Below are 17,972 nucleotides of genomic sequence, written 5' to 3' on the forward strand. Positions count from 1 at the left end.
AGTCTCGGAGGTCAGTAGACTGCATGCCTAAGGTGAGCCTTTGAACATGTGCTGACAAAAGCCCATCCTTTTGTCTACCTGGAGCATGGGTGCTGAGGCCTGCTGACAAATGCATAGCTATAAGGGCTGTTCCTTCCCCTGTGATCCCAAGAATAGCGCCAAGTTGAGTGGTTCTTAACCCTGACAACTTTACAAGGCTGGTGTGAAGATCAAATTGGATAAATACATCTACAGTGCCTAACGAGCTCTCTAGAACTGGCAGTCAAGACTCCATAACAGAGCTTTTTCAGCTTCATAGGTAGGGCTACCAAGTGAGGCACAAATAATAGCTAGCTAATATTTATTCAGAATCTATCAAGTGCTTTGAAGGTTACCATCTTATTAAATCCTCACAACAACCCTATGAAGTAGGTACTATTATTATTTCCATTTAAGGATAAGGAAACTGAGGCACAGGAAAGTTAAGTAACACACCTAAGGCCACACAAGATGTTGGTGATGGAACTAGGATTCTACTCAGGTAATCGGACTCCAGATCCTGTGCTTTTATAGTCATTTCACCAGTCTCTGGGCCTCTAGTAACTTGTTTCAGTGAACTGCTCTATTCTCAAATCAAATCAACTCAATTACCACTTGCTGGGAGATGAGAGGAAAGGTGGTACATGAATCGCCCCATGTCCGTTTTCGATACTTGGAGGCGCAGCAACTGCCCTGCTTAGTAGTGTTTAAGGGTGTAGGCTTTACAATGAAGACTAGGCTTCAAATTCTAGCCAGGTGACCTTGGGTAAGTTAATGTAAGGTCCATAAACCTCAGTTTCCTCATCTATAAAATGAGGATACTACTCGCTTCATTGCATTGCTGTGACAAGTAAATGTAATATTAAAGTAAAAGCCTTGGCATTGTGCCCAGCCATAATAAGTGCTACAAACAGAAAAATTACAAGCCAATAGATAATTTGATTCAATCTTGAATCACAGTTGTAATCAGTTTCTGGGGCATTAAGGAGAAACTCGAGAGTGAAGAAGTTGGAGACGTGGTACTTTTAAGAATGCAAATCATTGGGTTTTAGTTCCTATCCTTTGTTTAGAGATAAAGTAAGAAAGTTGGAGAATATTTACGTGTTATCATACAATCTAAGTTCTTACCCCATTAACAATAAGACCAACTGAGTGAGTATCTAAAGACAAAAGTGAGGGTGTAAAATCAGTCAGTAAATCCCACCCCCCACTTGCCTGTTTTCATAAATAAAGTTTTATTGGAACACAGCCATACTTATTTACATATTGCCTCTGCTGCTTTTTGTACTACAATGGCAGAGACCCTGTGGCCCACAGAGTCTCAAATATTTACTATCTGGCAAAAAAAGTTTGCCAACCTCCTATTCTAAAATATGAAAAAATACTTCATCTTTGCTTTCTCCATCACACGGAGTAGGAGGCAGACATCTCTTCCCATCCTCCCAAACCACCAAGTGAGTGTCTAGATGCAAAAGAGACAAACCACCAAGTGAGTGTCTAGATGCAAAAGAGACAGCACTCCAGTGTGAAAGAAACCAAAATTTTCAAAAGGCCAGGAGGAGAAAAAAGCTTTATAAATAGGGGGGGGAAAAAAGAATATTATCATTAAGTAACAGGATTTGCCCTGCTTTAACATTACTTTCTGTCCCTTAAACTGATTTCAACTTCAAAGGCCCATTATCCTCTATTTGAAATCAAATGAGTTCTTTACAAAGAAGGAACAAACACGGAGCTGCTGGCCATTCAAAAGCCAGGGACCACAAAAGCTCAAGATGGGGACAGCCTGGCAATCACAACAGTCAGTGCAAAATCTGCATTTTATTAAAGACATTTGGGAAGATCCATTCAAAAATACATTGTGCTCAGTAAAAATTAACCATTTCATGCTGATAATTAAGGTTACCACGGAATAGATATTTGTATAATATTTACAGCAACAATAGAAATTTTACAGAAGTTTAGAATGGAATACATGCCAGAAAAAACTTGATAAGATGTACCAACACATGATACAAAGAGTTATATAAACACTTTACAAATGGTTCATAATTAGCTTGTGAGGAATTTAAATATTCAACACTTTAAATTCAGTTTGGATTCAAAAATTAAAAAGGTTAACACCACGTCACACCCTTGCCACAGTAAAAAGTATGGAATTACACTCTGTATTATGGATTATAAAGTCTGTGCAATTAAGAATTTCCACTGATTCTTCATCTACCACAAATTTGGATGTTACGTCATTCTGGCTTATCCATATTTTTAATTTCATGCATGAGCAGGGTTCTCAAAAATCACCCTGCCCTGTGTCTTCCCACATACCCCTTTTTGAACTTCCTAGAGATTGAAGAAGCTCAGAACAGTCTTCTAAGTATATACAGAATAACTACCTGAATTCAAAATGGCACAAAGCAATCTTGGAGATAGGAGTTAGGGGCAACTATTTTGTTTGGTTTTATTGTTTCTGTTAATCAATCCAAGTTTACAGTGAAAATTCACTTCTTGCAATCATAGCTTACCCCTCCAGCCTGACTCAATCAGTGACCAAAGAGGAAATAAGGAAAGGGAAATAGACTGAAATGACTATACTCAATTGTATATCTCTAGTGAAAATGGATTTTATACAAGCTTTGCTTTCCATTTTGGAAAATCTAAGCCATGGTGGAGAACTTAAAAGTTCTCCAAGAGAAAAAGCATCATTTTTTTTTTCTTCTTGAAACTCTGAATGCTTTGTAACTAGAGCTTTTGACAACTCTGGCGATAAACACTTTAATCCCCCAACAGGGACAAAAGTCAAGGCATCTACCTTTTCTATTCCTGGGTTTCATCTGATTAGCCCTGAAGCAGAGCACTAGGACAAGCTTGTCTATGCCTGAAATGAATCAGATCAGGCTTTTGGGAAAAGTAAAATCCCAAACCAAAGGAAGTCCTGAGGAAATCTTAGCAGTCTGTCAAAACGGAAGGGATGGAGGAACAGATAAGGCCTCTTTCTCCCTGATACTCTGTGCTGGAAGAGTAGCAAACAAGGCAACTTCTAATCTGCATACAACATGGAAACCAATTTTTTTTTTTAAGATTCCAAAGGAGGATCAACATATGACCCAAGGATCAAATGGGGTTCAGAGAGCTTAACCTTGTGGGTAATGAAGGGCCTTAGAAGTGAAACCAGTTTCACTGCTGCAGTTCTCTGGCCCTAGAAATCCAAAGTGCAGACTACTACAAATTTTTTCTGGCAAAACAAAAGACACACCTCCCTCAAATTTGGGAGTAAACGGTTATCGAATGAAGATACAATGTAGGTCATGATCATCTTTAATATCCTATAGGAAATACACAGAAAGGTGGGCCAGTGCCTGGAGTGGAGAAAGGTGGAGTCAGGACCAGGCCTAATGCTGATGAATTAACAAAGCACTAAGGGAAATGAATATTCACATAGTAACTGACTTGGCACAAGTCTATGATCTTTTATAGTACATTCAATTAAAAAAAGATAGAATAGAATAGGGCAGCAGGCCCAGAGTTTCCTCACCACCTTACTTCTACCACATTGTGTGTATACAGACAGACGAGGGACTCGTCCTGCCACGGCTTCATTTTCTTGCATTTACTCATGGTTTCAAAGACAGAATTTTTTACCCAGCTGATGAATCAGACTTCAAGATATTCTATATCTCAGCTGGTAAGATACAAAATGAAGAAATCAGAACCACTTACAAGTTTTTGTTTTGTAAGATGGTTCTTTAAGTCTCCGAGAGAAACTTCTTGTGAGATTCTGGCCCTGGAGATTAGCAGCAGGACGCTTTCCTGCAGCCCCTTTTAAAGAAACCATTTTTTAAAAAAGCATAAATCCGTTTTCTCTGCCTACACACTTTAATAGTGATGGACTGAAGGAGGCAAGGAAATATATCAATATGTTCTGACTTGGTTCAGTGTATCATACCACATCCCCAGCTCACAAAAGTAATGAGTCTGTGGATCTCAGTGCTCACATGGAGCTCAATATCCCACTATAATGTAGGAGGTAACGAACTTCTAGATATAAAAGCAGTGCTCTCCAGAAAAAATGTTGTGACCAGGAGAGAATATGCAGATTTCTGAGTCCCAGCTGAACTCTGGGAATAAGTCGCAATGAGCGATTGCCCTTGCTGAAAGTTGGGTCACCACCAGGACCTAGGTGAACAGAAATGGACAGAGCCTTCTACACACTTGAAAAGTAATCCTCTGGCCTTTAAAAAAAGTTGTACACTTATTGAGTCATTCTCAATACATAGCTAGAAGAAAATAAATGGCTTTTTTCCTTATTTACTCTAAAAACTAGTTTAAGAAGTGAGGATATACTATGACGTTAACTAAGATAAGGGGTGCTGGGAAGGGAAAATGGGATAGCATTTTCTAGCGAAGTCCACTAATTTTCAGATTAGGAACATGCTAAACTGGCTAACTCTACAACCACAACATACTTTATAATACATGACGTGACTAGAAACTAACCAGCACAGCTCTGAGCTTAGAATTAAAGTACAACTGCATATGGCAAATCTTAAAGCAGGTTTTAAAACAGATTTAACCAAAGCATACAGCACAAACACTCCTATAACAGCCACATCACAACCACCAGGAGAGAGTTTTTTGCTTCTAATCGGTCTGTCATATGCCAATATTTGTAAAGAGCTATTAAATGCCTTGAATAAAAGACAATGGCATTTTCTTTTGGGAGACACAGCTAAAAGCCATGGATGCCTTTGAGCAGTTGGTAAAAATCATGCCAATCTGCCAGGCTGCTGCTTGCTTCTAAATATAAGCCTCATGGCTCTATGAAAGATTTTCTAAAGATGCTGACCTAGAATCTAAGTCCTCAAACACCTATAAAGCCACTCTGGTCTCCTCCCAAAGGATGTACCTTTTAGCAGGCCCAAGACGATGAAAACAAACAGGATTCCAAGGATTCAAAAAAAGTGGTAGAAGATTCTTGCAGAGAATGTGATACTAAAGAATTCATACCCGCAGTTTCTCCAGTAGCCTGGAGAGAACAAAGACAGAGCCAAGCTCTGTAGAGCAGTGGGCTTAGAATCCAGTAGAGCAGGGTTTCTTAACCTCACCACTATGGACATTTGGGGCTGGATCATTCTTTGTGTGTGTGTGTGTGTGTGTGTGTGTGTGTCGGGGGGGGGGGGGGATCCTGTGTACACAGGATGTTTAGCAGCATCCCTGGCCTCTACCCAACAGATGCCAGTAGCACCTCACCACTCCCAGTTTCAACAACCAACTATGTCTTCTGACATTGTCAAATGTCCCAGGGAGGCAGAATTGGCCCTGACTGAGAACCACTGCTACAGAGACAGCTCACTTGAGCTCCTTAGCACAGAGCACTTTTGATCTTGGGCTCTGAAGAGGCTAACCCTCAAGCTGAGACCAAGCAAGGTATAGTAAAAGTTCATTCAGAACTTCTGAGGAGTGAAGATGGTGGTAAAGTAAAAGTAGAAAAAGAGCAAAGCAGAGTTTCTTTTCAAAAGGAGATCGGCAATACTTCCATAAAATAAAGCAATTCATAAGCCTTCATTCAGTGATATTTTATCCCTTAGGATGTTAGGGCAGATAGCAGAATATGAACATTATAAATTTCCCTTCCTAAAGAAAACGCAGACTTGTGTGACTTTAAAATCATATCCTTCTTATCATGGATGGCAATTTTTGTGAGGTCAATGATTCATCAACCAGAGGAAAACAACAATTAAATGCTAAGAGAGGGCCCATTAGTTTTGAGAGAAAACTTGACCATTCCCCTCGGCGAGCAGGAAGAGAATTATACATGCTAGAAATGCGGATTGTAGTTCACTTATTATAGCTTACTGAGGTCAATGAAAAGTCAGAATGGACAAAAGCGGAGAAGAGGATAAAAGAGCTACCTCAAAAACACTGGTTGAAAACACTGTAGATATTTTCTGGCTCAAATCTGGGAATGTACGAAAAGTATGTATTGACTCTTCATCAGTTAGGTTTACTTTGCTCTAGGTAGAAGGCAATTATTCTAGCCCTTCTTTGAAGAACCATCATGAATATAAATGTTCTGCAAACATCTGAGATCCCAGTGTTAGCAAGGATGAAAACATGGGAAACCAGCCCCTAGGTGACAACGAGCCTCAAATGCCACAGCATGGCAATGTGACTGCGCAGTTCCTAAGCGCACAGCACAGTGAGAAGTCTTTCCAGAGGAAAAAAATGTAGTATCTGGTTTGCAAGGGGGGATTACAAGATATAGATCTAGTATGAAAAAGAAGAGTTACACACCCTTTTAGAGTCATTAGTATCCAGGCAAAAACTGCTAAGGGTTCACATCACTTATATAACTGAGCAGCTTGCCTGGGAAAAGCCAGAATTCAGAGCTACTTAAAGAGTACTGAACTGGTGAAAGAAACAAGATATAAAAAGAACTGAAGAGCATGCAAACTACTGGTTTGAATCAAACTGTTTTAATGATAGTACCCAGTTGAGTTTCATTTTAGTGCCTATTACACTTATTAAAATCAAATAAAAAGCACCTTAAAATGACCTCTATATATAATCGATACACATCATTATAGTAGTTATATAAAAATGTAATATGCACACAATTTAAGATTCAAAGAAACTAAGACCTTTTCTTTATAATCTTTATAATCATCAGAGCTATCATTCTCAAAATCTTGGGGGTGAGGGAACAGTAACTCAGCACATTTCAATTATCGCTGACTTGATTCAGGGGCCAATGCTCTCAGAATCCTGGGACAAGTGATAAATATTGAGGGGTGGGGGTGGGGATGGGTCTTTAAAAATATTATTGCTAAGAGACTATTTCCAAAAGTTGAATTCTCTTGATAGATGGTATTGAGGTGATTTCCGTCAAGGATAGCCCAGAGACACGGGGCTGTAACCCTTGTTGGCCACAGGCCTTGATGATGCTTTGGAGTAACTTGGGAGTTGAAGGAGATCAAATGAGGGAAAGAAGTCCTGTTCTGATCATGTGTGTGTACTGATGTACATGATAACTTTGTTATAAATGGATAGTCCCAGGAAGAAAAAGTGAGCACAGCAATTTTCTCTACATCTGGAATTGCTTCAGGAGCCTTTTAAATATACTGGACAGAGCAATTACAACAACAGCAACAGCAACAACAGCAGCAACAACAAAACATTTAGAAATAGAAATGCCACATACAGATCTCACACCCCACCAGCCAAGAGTCTCCGGTACAGCGCACAGGATTCAGGAGCATAGAGCTGGTTTGCAAGATCTGCAGACAGGTTCCTCTTGCAACCTTGCAACCTAGGAATGTTCACTGGCAAATCTTTGGTCTACACTCTACACTAACACTAAGGAGAAAAGCATATTCTCTCTACAAAGACCCATGAGTAACCCTGGATCTATCGTCTCCTCAGGCGCAAAGAACGTCCCTGGATGCAAACAGGAGCCAACTGTGAGGACGGAGACAACAAGGCCTGCTAGAGCTCTCACTGGCCTACCCGACTGTCTTGCCTATGGGTTTGGGAGGAGATGCTGCATCTCATCTGCTACCAAGGATCATGTCTAGAGGCTACTGCTGGGGCCTAAAAGTTGAGCACGGTTCCCACTGATAGTCACACATAGCCACAATTCAGCTCCCTTGATTAGAAGTATAATACTCACTTCATATCACAAATGTATAAAAATATGGCAGATAGTGTCATAATGATACTTTCTTTAAATGATTATATTTATAAAACAGACAGATATTTACCATATATATATTTATATATAGAATAAAATACTCCTGATGCAATATATAAAGGTTACTGTTTAGTTTTTATAGAAACTACTGTAGCTGTCCCACTGCTTCACAATGTTCCAAACAGCTCAAAATAACTTTACATTTAACATAAAAGGTATGATTAGAACAGTACAATGTTAATTATAAATAAATGTTACAAATCCTATCAAATATGAAGTTTAGAAAACAATTTAAGACATACAGTTAGTTCATCTGCTAACCCTTCAAAGGAATACTCTTGGATTACAATAAACCCCACATTTAGTTTAGGCTAAAAAAAAAGAAAAAAAGAAAAAAAAGAAGAAAGAAAATCTGTGGTAAGGGCATAGGTCAACACGAATTTTTCTATCCCTTGCAGTACCAGAACACATCCTAGCTTTCCTAAGTTCAACAGGGATTGCACTAAAGCTGGAATGTGCAGGGGAGAAACTGGCAAGAATGTCTTCTTCCTCAATGGCACACTCTATCCATTCTCACACAAGATCCGTGGGGACCAGCAGTCCCTAAGAAACTCCTGCGGCTCTAAGATCCCTGACTAGCATTTGTGGCCGTGAGGAGCCAGAGGGCTCCACACATACAATATTGCACTCACCTTCATAAAGCTGAAAATACTGGCTGACCACCCCAGCCCAGCCCATTCCCCACCCCCCCACACCCTCCCATCCCCTTCCCACTGGCTTACCTACCCCCCCACCCCCACCCCAGCACACATTACAAGGCTGTCTCTTTTAAATCATTCAGATTTGGCATTCGAGACCGATTTGTTCTGTTATAAGGGTGCCCATTTGGCCCACTCTTGGCACCCAGCTGTTCAGAGTAGGAAGGCCCCTCTGTGGCACTCCGAGTCACAGAGGACACATGCCAACCAGGGTCCATCTGACCTGGCAGCTGGAGGGCTGGCCTGCCCTTCGGTGTGGGCTCCTGCCGGATGTTACTGCTCCCGCCAGAGGCCTGGCTCAGGGGGTGGATCCGAATTTCTGAGAAGGAATTTTTGGCTTGTTGAGTTGTTAAGGGCTGGAAGCGGGGGTCTGAGGAAGCCGGGTGATTTGAGGCTGAAGAGAGATGTAACAGCTTGCGCAGTGATTTTAACGGCTGGCTCTGAAAAAAAAGATGAGAGTGTGCATAGGACTTAATTTAGAGTAGACTCGAAAGCTGAGAGAGACAGAGCACAGATCTGAGATGACTGCATGTAGCCAGCGGGGCAGGCACAGGGGAAGAGGGGCTAAGTCTAGCCTCATCTGTCCTCTTGTTCTTTTTCAGACAAGATCGAAGTTATTTATCTTTAACGAAAAAGCCTAGAGATCTAGATAAGGACTCTAGAGCTGGTGTGCTGGCTGATCAAAGGCTTAGGCACCTTCTATCTGGCTGCATCCCATCTTGACAGGGGGCAGATCTCGACTCAGCCAGCAGGAAGCAGCAAAAGGAATATGCCTCTCTCTTTTTGAGAAGACTTCCCAACAGCTCCACATAAACTTGCCACTTATTTTTAACCTGCCAGGACTCAGCCATTCAACCCTACCTAGCAGCAAGAGAAAGCTGAAAAAATGTAATTTTTCATTTAGGTAGCAACATACTCAGCTAAATATTGCATATCCCCCTTCTGTTCTTATCACCCCAATTTTCCCCTTCCCTTTCTGCACTTTTACTTTTTTGGCGGTGGGGGTCGGATTTGAGCACTGAAAAGTGAACAAAGCAGAGAAAAAAAAAACAGCAAAAGCCCTATGGACTCTAAAACATAATTCACTCTCAGGAGGCTCTGGATTCTTAACATGCCTGTCTGCTGTGTGGTGGAGGCCCAGACCCCAGAGGTGCTACACTGGGCAGGGGACTGTGCTGCAGGGCAGAAGAGAGAGTCCCAGCAGCCACCTACCCCACACTGGGTGACTCTTCTCAGGGGACTGCTGAACCACGGGCTTCCCACTGGTAAAAAGGTGGTTCACTGCTCTCCCCTCCTCTACCTGATGCATGATGAGGCTTACCAGCAGAAGAGGCATGTGAAGGCACCCTGAAATTTAGGGTCCTTGATGGGAAGCCTGCACTCCGAATGTAGCCCTAGCCTAGGGCCACCTCTGGCTACAGGCTGTGCGTCTATGGGCTTGGTAAAGTTTTAATAAAATGTTGATGATCTCAAGGAGTACTAAAAGATTTGCAGGAAAAGAGCATTGAAATCGAAGAGGAATTGTTTGAGAATGGACTCAGGCAGAAATTGCTCCTGGGGAAGTACCTTCCATGGCTATTCCAAAGTCTGTCCAAGACAGCTCTGTGGTCCCCAGGGGAGGTGGCACAGCACAGTACACATCATGAGCGCTCAAAGTTGTGTTTTTTGTTACTGAAACTGGTGTGATAACACAATGAGATTCCTAGTGATTTTTACAGCCCTAACCACGTGTGACTATTGAGCAATTACAGAAATTTGGGTCCAGTTGGAGATATAAAGTAGCCTGAAAGGTGCTTCTTAGCATAAGAAATGGCTACACAAAGAAGGTTCTAAAGCCCCATACTCTTTTTATAAAACTGGGAAGAGAAGACCAGGCCCTCACTCAGAGTCTTGTGCTTTTGGTTCAGAAACATACCCAACAACTTAGGTATCTGGTTCTCTACACCCTTTCTGTCCTCTTCTCTCCCCCTTGGCCTATGTTACATTAGAAGTAGAAAATATAAATGGTTGGGCAAATACAAGTGAAATTTGGGAACTCCTGTCAGTGGCTCTAAGTAACAGTTAAAGAAAGTACACAACAAACCTATAAAAATAGACCCTCTTCTGGGCAGCCCAGGTGGCTCAGCGGTTTAGCGCCGCCTTCAGCCCAGGGCCTGATCCTGGAGACCAGGGATGGAGTCGCACGTCAGGCTCCCTGCATGGAACCTGCTTCTTCCTCTGCCTGTGTCTCTGCCTCTCTCTCTCTCTGTGCCTCTCATGAATAAATAAATAAAATCTTAAAAAAAAAAATAGATCCTCTGCCTCCAAATTACAGAAATCTGTGGCTGGCTGGCTATCTATCTATCTATCTATCTATAAATACAAGCAATCCTAGAGCTTCATTCAGAAGCTCATGAGGATTGTCAGAAACTACAGTACGGAGGAATACTGGATTTATAAAATATGTTAATATGATCAAAAAACAAATTAGATTATGTCACTGTGCTTGTTGTAGGATACTATAAAGATGCAATATTAAAAATTTTTCAATCAAAATAGTTGTCCAAAGGAGATAAACCTCAGTTACCTGAAAAAATCTACTGATTCATTTTCTGCTTATTTCCCATTATGGCAGATAAATACAATTATACAATACTGTCTAATATACAGTTCCAAATGCAACTGTTCAATTTTCTATCAAAAATAGTATCAATTTCAGAATTTTATTCTTTCAAGAAAGGTTATCGTATCTTTCAAGGCCCAATTCATATGCTATACCACATTTAACAAAATCTTCATCTTCCCACTACCTCCTCCTCTCACCCTCCTGTACATTTTATGGCATGCCTCACTTTTTACCATGAATTATGGTTACTTATAGATTTTCTCTCTCTCCTAAGATATGTAGTACTTACGGGCTGAGACCACATCTTAATTATCCCCCTTACACTTCATCTAACACCCACCCCCCAACACCCTACTCCACCCAGGGCTAGGTGAAGGCCGATGGAAGCTCACTTTTTTTTTCTCATTAAGACACGAGTCACTGAAATGAGATTCACCTGGACTCCCAAGATGCATCTGCTATTCACAGTGACGGTATATTCTGAGGAGGATGTCAGCCTTGTAACACTGAGAGGCTAAATTCCTCAAACCCGCCCACCTCTCAAACGAGATAAGTCACTGCAGAGTCTAGAATCTAGGAGTGTTACAGGCACCACTCACTTGGGTCTGTAGATCAGAGATCTTCTCAGGACGCCACTCCTTTGGTCTGCTGCTCGGAGTGCTAGCAGAATGAATGGCTTTCTGTAATGTTAGAAGATCGGGGCCGTCAGAATTGGGCACCTAGAGGAGAATATAGGGAAGGATTCAGTAAGAACCCCAATAAGCCTAATTAAGATATGCAACCACACACCAAGAGGAGAACAAAAGCACATCAAAGGAAACCAAACCTCGACCCCACGCCCCCAATAAAAAAAGAAACCAAAACTCTCCCAATGTTCATAATGCAAGTGATGCCAGTTAAATTCTGCTGCCCTCTTAATAATTTTCCCTGCATTAGGAAAAATTGGCAGATGTCATGCAGCTTTGTTAAAACCTCAACCCTTAAAGCATTCCCATGCTGTTAGTTTTAGTCGCTGTAAGAGAGAGCAGTTAAATTGGGCTGTACCAGAAATTGTTTGTCGTATCCTCATTCCATATTGCAGTTAGGTTATGAACCAGTTCAATAAAACAAAAATTTGCTCCTGCTGGGAAAATGATCCAAACATTGTATTTGGTGGCGCCCAAAGAAGTCTATCAGGCTTTCAAGGATACTGAAGTGGGAAAGTATGGTTTGAATCATATTCCCAAGACATTGCCCAATAAATCTGGGTCTAGCGTTATATAGTATAAAAATGCTGGAAATTTGTGCCACAAACTCCAGATTAATGCAATTGGTCCATTCACTGATTTTGGTGAACATAGAATAATGCCAAATGCCAAGCAAAAGCTCTGGCTTTACTAAGTGACCAGCAAAAACTAGAGCCAGGCAAGAAAAAAGCAAATCACCGGCTAAGAAAAGTAGAGCCTGCCGGCTCACTCAATTTGGTCAATTCAACTTGGTTTCAAAGAACAAACTGCCAACCAAATGTTAACAGACTTTGTGAGCCGAATGAAAAGACATTGTTAATTATAAATGTTAATCAAATTCTTTACAGGAAATAAGAGATTTTATGAATGCCGTCTGCCCACAAGTGGCTAACTAGACAACCCAAACTAGCCTTTCACTAGTTTGTTTAGTAGCCTTTTATGCTTCAACTTCCTTAACTGATTCACAAAATCCAGAATGGCAAAGAATTGGTATTTCAGTAACTTTATGGAACTGGCTCAGGTACTTAACTAGCACAAAGAGAATATGACCTCATGAAAATAAAAGACATGCTGTTGTCATCAGTAAAACAAGTTTACTGGAGCAGTTTGCAGGGCTACCATACGTAAAAATGGGTACCATGGGTGGAGTGACTACAGGAAGCTTTTTCAAAGAAGAACTATGCTTTAAATGATTCTTTGAATTAAAAAGAGGAAAGAGGGATTTCTTGATGCTTGGATTCTCCCCGTTGGTGGAATCTGTCTGCAATATAAGATACAAATAAACTAATTGCAAAAAAAAAAAAAAAAAAAGAAAAAAAAAAGAAAAGAAAAGAAAAGAAAAGAAAGAAAAGAAAAAGAAAGAAAAAAAGAAAAAAGGGTGTTCTTACTGAAACTCCTAGCCCTTGGGAGCCCTGATATTGTTCAATGTTAACAGTCACTTAAGGAATCCCTGTGCCGTGTGTGCACCTAGAGGAGTTCTGTGTCATTTCTCACCTGGACATGAAGATGCCAACAAAGTAAATTCAAAACCTGCAAAAACTTCAGTATATATAAAGAACATGTAGTCATGAGCCTTACCTATAATAGGAATGTCTAGAAACCTACACACATCTAGTCACACTGAGCTTACAAAACATGTAAGGATTTATTTATTATCATAAGTACGATTATAAAGAATTGTTTAAAGGGCTACTGGTGAACTTTAATCTTTTCCTAATTGCGAGAGAGGACTTTAGCAATTAAATAACTGACCATGTGATTTGCCTATGGGCGGGGGGTGGAGAAGATACTGCAAACCCTTTTGAACATGGTCAACTCTTGAACCGGAAAACATCACTTGGAAGAGGTAGTATCACTGTTGCAGGACTGTACCATCAAAGAAACAGTCTGGTTCTATGCTGTTAAAGAAATATTTACCCCATGGAAAATATGTAGCACAATTCAGAATACAGGTTTTCAAAGTGAAAAAAAAAAAAAAAAAACAGTTCAATCTTTAAATTGACGCATGATTACCAATTGAGATACTAACTAACTAGGGTACAATTACCAAGTTGGCAAAGTCACCATATGCTCTTGGGGCTTATGTAACTCTGGATATGGAACTGAAGCCAGATTTCCCAAGGCGGCTTCCAGATTTGCTTGAGTCAAAGCAGGCACCTTTACAATACAGAATTATTTTTTGGCATTACTTTTCCCTTTTTTGGATAGCTCAATTGTTAGAGAACTAGAATATATATATATATGAAGGCATTCAGATCACCTTGTATGAAGACATTCAAGTAAGATAGCCAATTGAAGGTTTCTGTTCCCATGACAGGATCCCAGGGAAGAGTAATACGTGGCTAAAGAGGCCCTAAGAGAGTGCCCAGGAATCGGTGGCCAGAGGCTCTCCACCAGAGATGGGCCTGTGGCAGGGACTGAGCCTGGGCCTGCTATTTAGGAGAACCCACCTCTGGTTCTCCTGATTACGCGACTTCAGGCAGGTCACAACTTGCCTGGGCAGTCTTCTATCAGTGAAATAAAGGTGTTAAACTGGATTTAGGACCCGCTGAGGTTTAAAAATATCCTTTTCTTTACATGGCCTGGGCACCACATCTCTTTTTTTTTTTTTTTTTTTTTCTTTCTTTCTTTCTTTCTTTTTCTTTCTTTTTCTTTCTTTTTTTGTTTGAGTTTTAAGCAAAGGCCACAAAGCTTTTAAAGCTTTCAAAGTTGGTTTACCTAGTTTCCTTTTGCTGAGTTCTAGAAAGTTGGGGGGCGGGGGTAGAGCTGACTTTAATTCTGCTTCAGTGCTCACTTTAAGGAGACAGAGTTAACGTGATGCCAGGCTTAGGAGCCTGAAGTCCGACAGAATATAGAGAGCTCTTTGAAAATCTTACTCTAGATACCAGTCTTTAAAACATTTTTTTTTTCTGGGACGCCTGGGTGGCTTAGTCGGTCGGGCACCTGACTTGATTTTGGCTTAGGTCATGATCTCAGGGTTGTGAGATCAAGCCCCACTTTGGGCTCTGCGCTGGGTGTTGAGGCTGCTTGAGATTCTCTTTCTCCCTGTGTGCCTCCCTCTCTCTCTCAAAAAAATTCTTTTAATTAAAAAATGCAGAGGCACAAACAACTTTTGATTTGGAAAAAATCATTGTGGCTGATGTGGAGATATTTTACAGTTCCTTTAACATATCGAAAATGAAATGTATAAAAATCTTTTAAAACAGTTTGAGTGGAGAGGATGTTAGAAAATAATTATTCTCCTATTTACTCTAACTGATAATATTTAAAAATCCAAAATTTGAACCAGATCCTGAATAACAGAGCCAGTCAACATGTAAACACTCAACTCAGGCCATGGTGAGCCAGGGGCTTTAAGTTTAACGTTAGTCTAACACAGACAGGCATCAAAAGCCAAATCTACACATAAAACATCTTAATTCCTTAGTTCCTGCTACTTTCTTCTACTTAACTACCGCACCGTAGGTTAGGTTAGTAGACCTGAGGTTAAGAACAAAAACCTCAAAATAAAAATAACAGTGGTTAGGAGAGGTAGTCTATGTTCAATGTTCATGATGGATAAATATGTTCTACAGAAAATGATAAAAGCTTTACTGTACTGGCATGTGAAATATTTTATGCTTTTTCACTTTAAATAAATCAGATCTGTTCATCCAGTCTAAATAACAAATGTAGCAATATTTGATTGAGTGGCATTTTGAGTTGACATTTTGTTTTAAGTGAATTTCAGTTAGAGATTTAGGCAGTCTTTTTTTTTAAACATGAATGTCTCAGGAAATATTACGCAGACATTAAAATGAAGATAACATATATATTATGTGTGTGATTGACAGATATATTATTGAAAGTCAGAAACAAAACTGTACTACTAGGATTACTATTATTTAAAACAAACTAAAAAAACTACCTTCTTTCCACAAACATATGCATAGGCTAAAAAGCTAGGAGAAAATATACCAAAATCCTAATGCTAGTTATAACAGGGTCATAAGATCAGTGTGACAGGGTGATAAGATTAGAAATGATCACTTTTCTCAATTTTTCTATAATGAAATACATCAATTTAACAAATATGCAAGTGAAAGGATTATCTAGAAAGGTAATCTAGGAAGGTCTTTATCTTTTTTCCTTTTTAAATAAATGAGAGTCAATCATGTAGAAGTACAAATAAAAACAAAAGCGTTTAAAATAGCTGACTCAACAGTCTGTTCTTGAAAGTACCATAAAGCAAAGAGGGAAGCAGGCCTCACGTGGGTGAAGAAGCTCCTGCTGGCCTAGAGGCCTGGCTTCCCCATGTTTTCTCACGTCACTAACCAGCAGAATCCTTGCTTGGGTGGTTCAGTGATGTGATGTGCACGGTTCCATGGAGCCAAACCTTGGTTCAGGCAGAGGGCTCCCAGGAGATAAGACTCGTTCCATTTCACAGTTCAGTCACAAGATAAACATGTCTTCCTACTAAAGCAAACCCTGAAATGTCAAACACTATTCTCCTCTCTGTGATTATGCAGCCCAGAAATGCACTTGTCAACATGGCAACTGGAAAACCAGCCAGGGAAGAATAATGAATGATGGTTAGTTATAGATTTCAAGGTTTAAGCATAAACCAAAACTATTTTCTAAGTTTTCACATTTCCTTAACCCCCAAAGAAAAAGAAATCCTGCAGCTTCATAGTTTTTACATGAATAACAATTTACTGGATGTTTATTGAGAGAGGTTTAAAGTATTCTCTCTTGTCCAAATTAAATTTCTTCTATTCTCGGGAGATTCTGTGGAATCTAGAAAAGGCTCTGTGAGAGGAGAATAGTTGTATAGAATTTAGAAAGACACATATACAATGTATGCATGTCAAATCTCAATAAGAAAATAATTCACTTTCATTGCCATGTACAAAATGTAAAATACCCACAGACTAATACAGACTCGTTTGCCACTGTATATAGAAAGTAGCCGTCTACTTACTGTTTGAGATTTCTTCTTTTTCTTTTTCATTGACCTGAAAAAACCTTGTTTCTCCTTTTCCTTGAGTTGTTCAGAATGACTAATGTTTTCAGGACTTTTCCTAAATGGGAAGACATTTTTATCATATTGATCTTTCAATCATTCTCCTGCCATTATATGACAAATACAATGAAGCCTAAAAAATGCATGAAACCAGATTCAAACAGCCATGAAAAATCAAGTACATAGGTAAAAAGCCTTTATAAAAGCACAGGAGGAACTGAATCTAATCAACCATGGTTAATGATTAGCCTTTGGCAGAGGTACATTTGAACTGGCAATTTGAGCGTTATTACAAATGATCTGGTAACTGGGTTGCAGGACCATTTTCATGCTGTTGAAAATCTCAAAATTTGAGAGTCTGAAAAGCATAGTTTAAAGGATGCCTTTTGCATAACTCTCCAAGGGAAATAGCTAAAACATTTTCAATATCTTCATTTTTCTATTTACCTTTCTAAAGTCAGCTCAACAAGTTCATTATTACGGGCTTGCCAAGATACTGAACATAAAAAAACAAAACCAAAAACCAAAAACCAAAAAACCAATGATACTACAAAAGCATTGTAAATAAAAGTAAAAATTACCTCAAACTGGAAAATTCCTTTATAAAAAACCTTATATACCCATTTATTGAAACTAAATTGAAAAATAGATCAGGTAAGAAAAAACGTAGACAAGATGAATGCTTTAATACAAAGCACTCTTGGAAAAAAAGCTGCTAACTGAAAATACTGACAACATTAATTTTCAAACCACACTGATACCACCAGGTATTTTAACACAAATAGGAGGTATTAATAGACAGCAAACAGGACACCTTGGCCCTAATAAGTTGCTGACTTGTATGTTAACAGAGGTCCTGCATTACATTAATTTACAGTCTTTAAAATGCAGCCCAACTGGTGTTATTCTTGTACTACAGATATAATAAAAGAGGTTGTACAACCACAGAAAATTCATTTGAAAAACCAAAAACTCAAGATCTAAGACACCAAAGGAAGAGATCAGGAAAACATGACTCTGAAGGAGCAATGATCTTTTTTCTTAAGTGTTTAGCCTAAAAGTTAAATAGGAATACCAAGGAAGTAAAAAGATGTACGGTGGGCCCAAGTGTTCCTGAAACTCATTAGGATCTGCAATTTTAAACATCATTGAGAGAGTTCCAAGTTCTGAAGTGAAAGTG

The 17,972-nt window shown here is 39.6% G+C and overlaps 1 protein-coding gene across 21 annotated transcripts in view; it reads right to left on the reverse strand.

The window, feature by feature from the left end:
* Positions 1-17,972, reverse strand: part of CDKL5 (cyclin dependent kinase like 5) — a 216,971-nt gene that overhangs the window by 5,629 nt on the left and 193,370 nt on the right. For 20 of the 21 annotated variants that reach the window (XM_077888493.1, XM_077888490.1, XM_077888504.1 and 17 more), the window contains 3 exons: positions 16,751-16,850; positions 11,665-11,784; positions 8,499-8,900 (listed from right to left, as the gene is read on the reverse strand). In XM_077888493.1, coding sequence (XP_077744619.1) covers positions 8,514-8,900; positions 11,665-11,784; positions 16,751-16,850 — 607 coding nt within the window. In that variant the 3' untranslated portion in view covers positions 8,499-8,513. Of the gene's footprint in view, positions 1-8,498; positions 8,901-11,664; positions 11,785-16,750; positions 16,851-17,972 lie in introns of those variants that run through there. The other variant, XM_077888507.1, reaches the window with a different exon arrangement.

The sequence above is a fragment of the Canis aureus genome, chromosome X (genome assembly GCF_053574225.1).
Source record: "Canis aureus isolate CA01 chromosome X, VMU_Caureus_v.1.0, whole genome shotgun sequence".
In the NCBI taxonomy this organism is placed as follows: domain Eukaryota; kingdom Metazoa; phylum Chordata; class Mammalia; order Carnivora; family Canidae; genus Canis; species Canis aureus.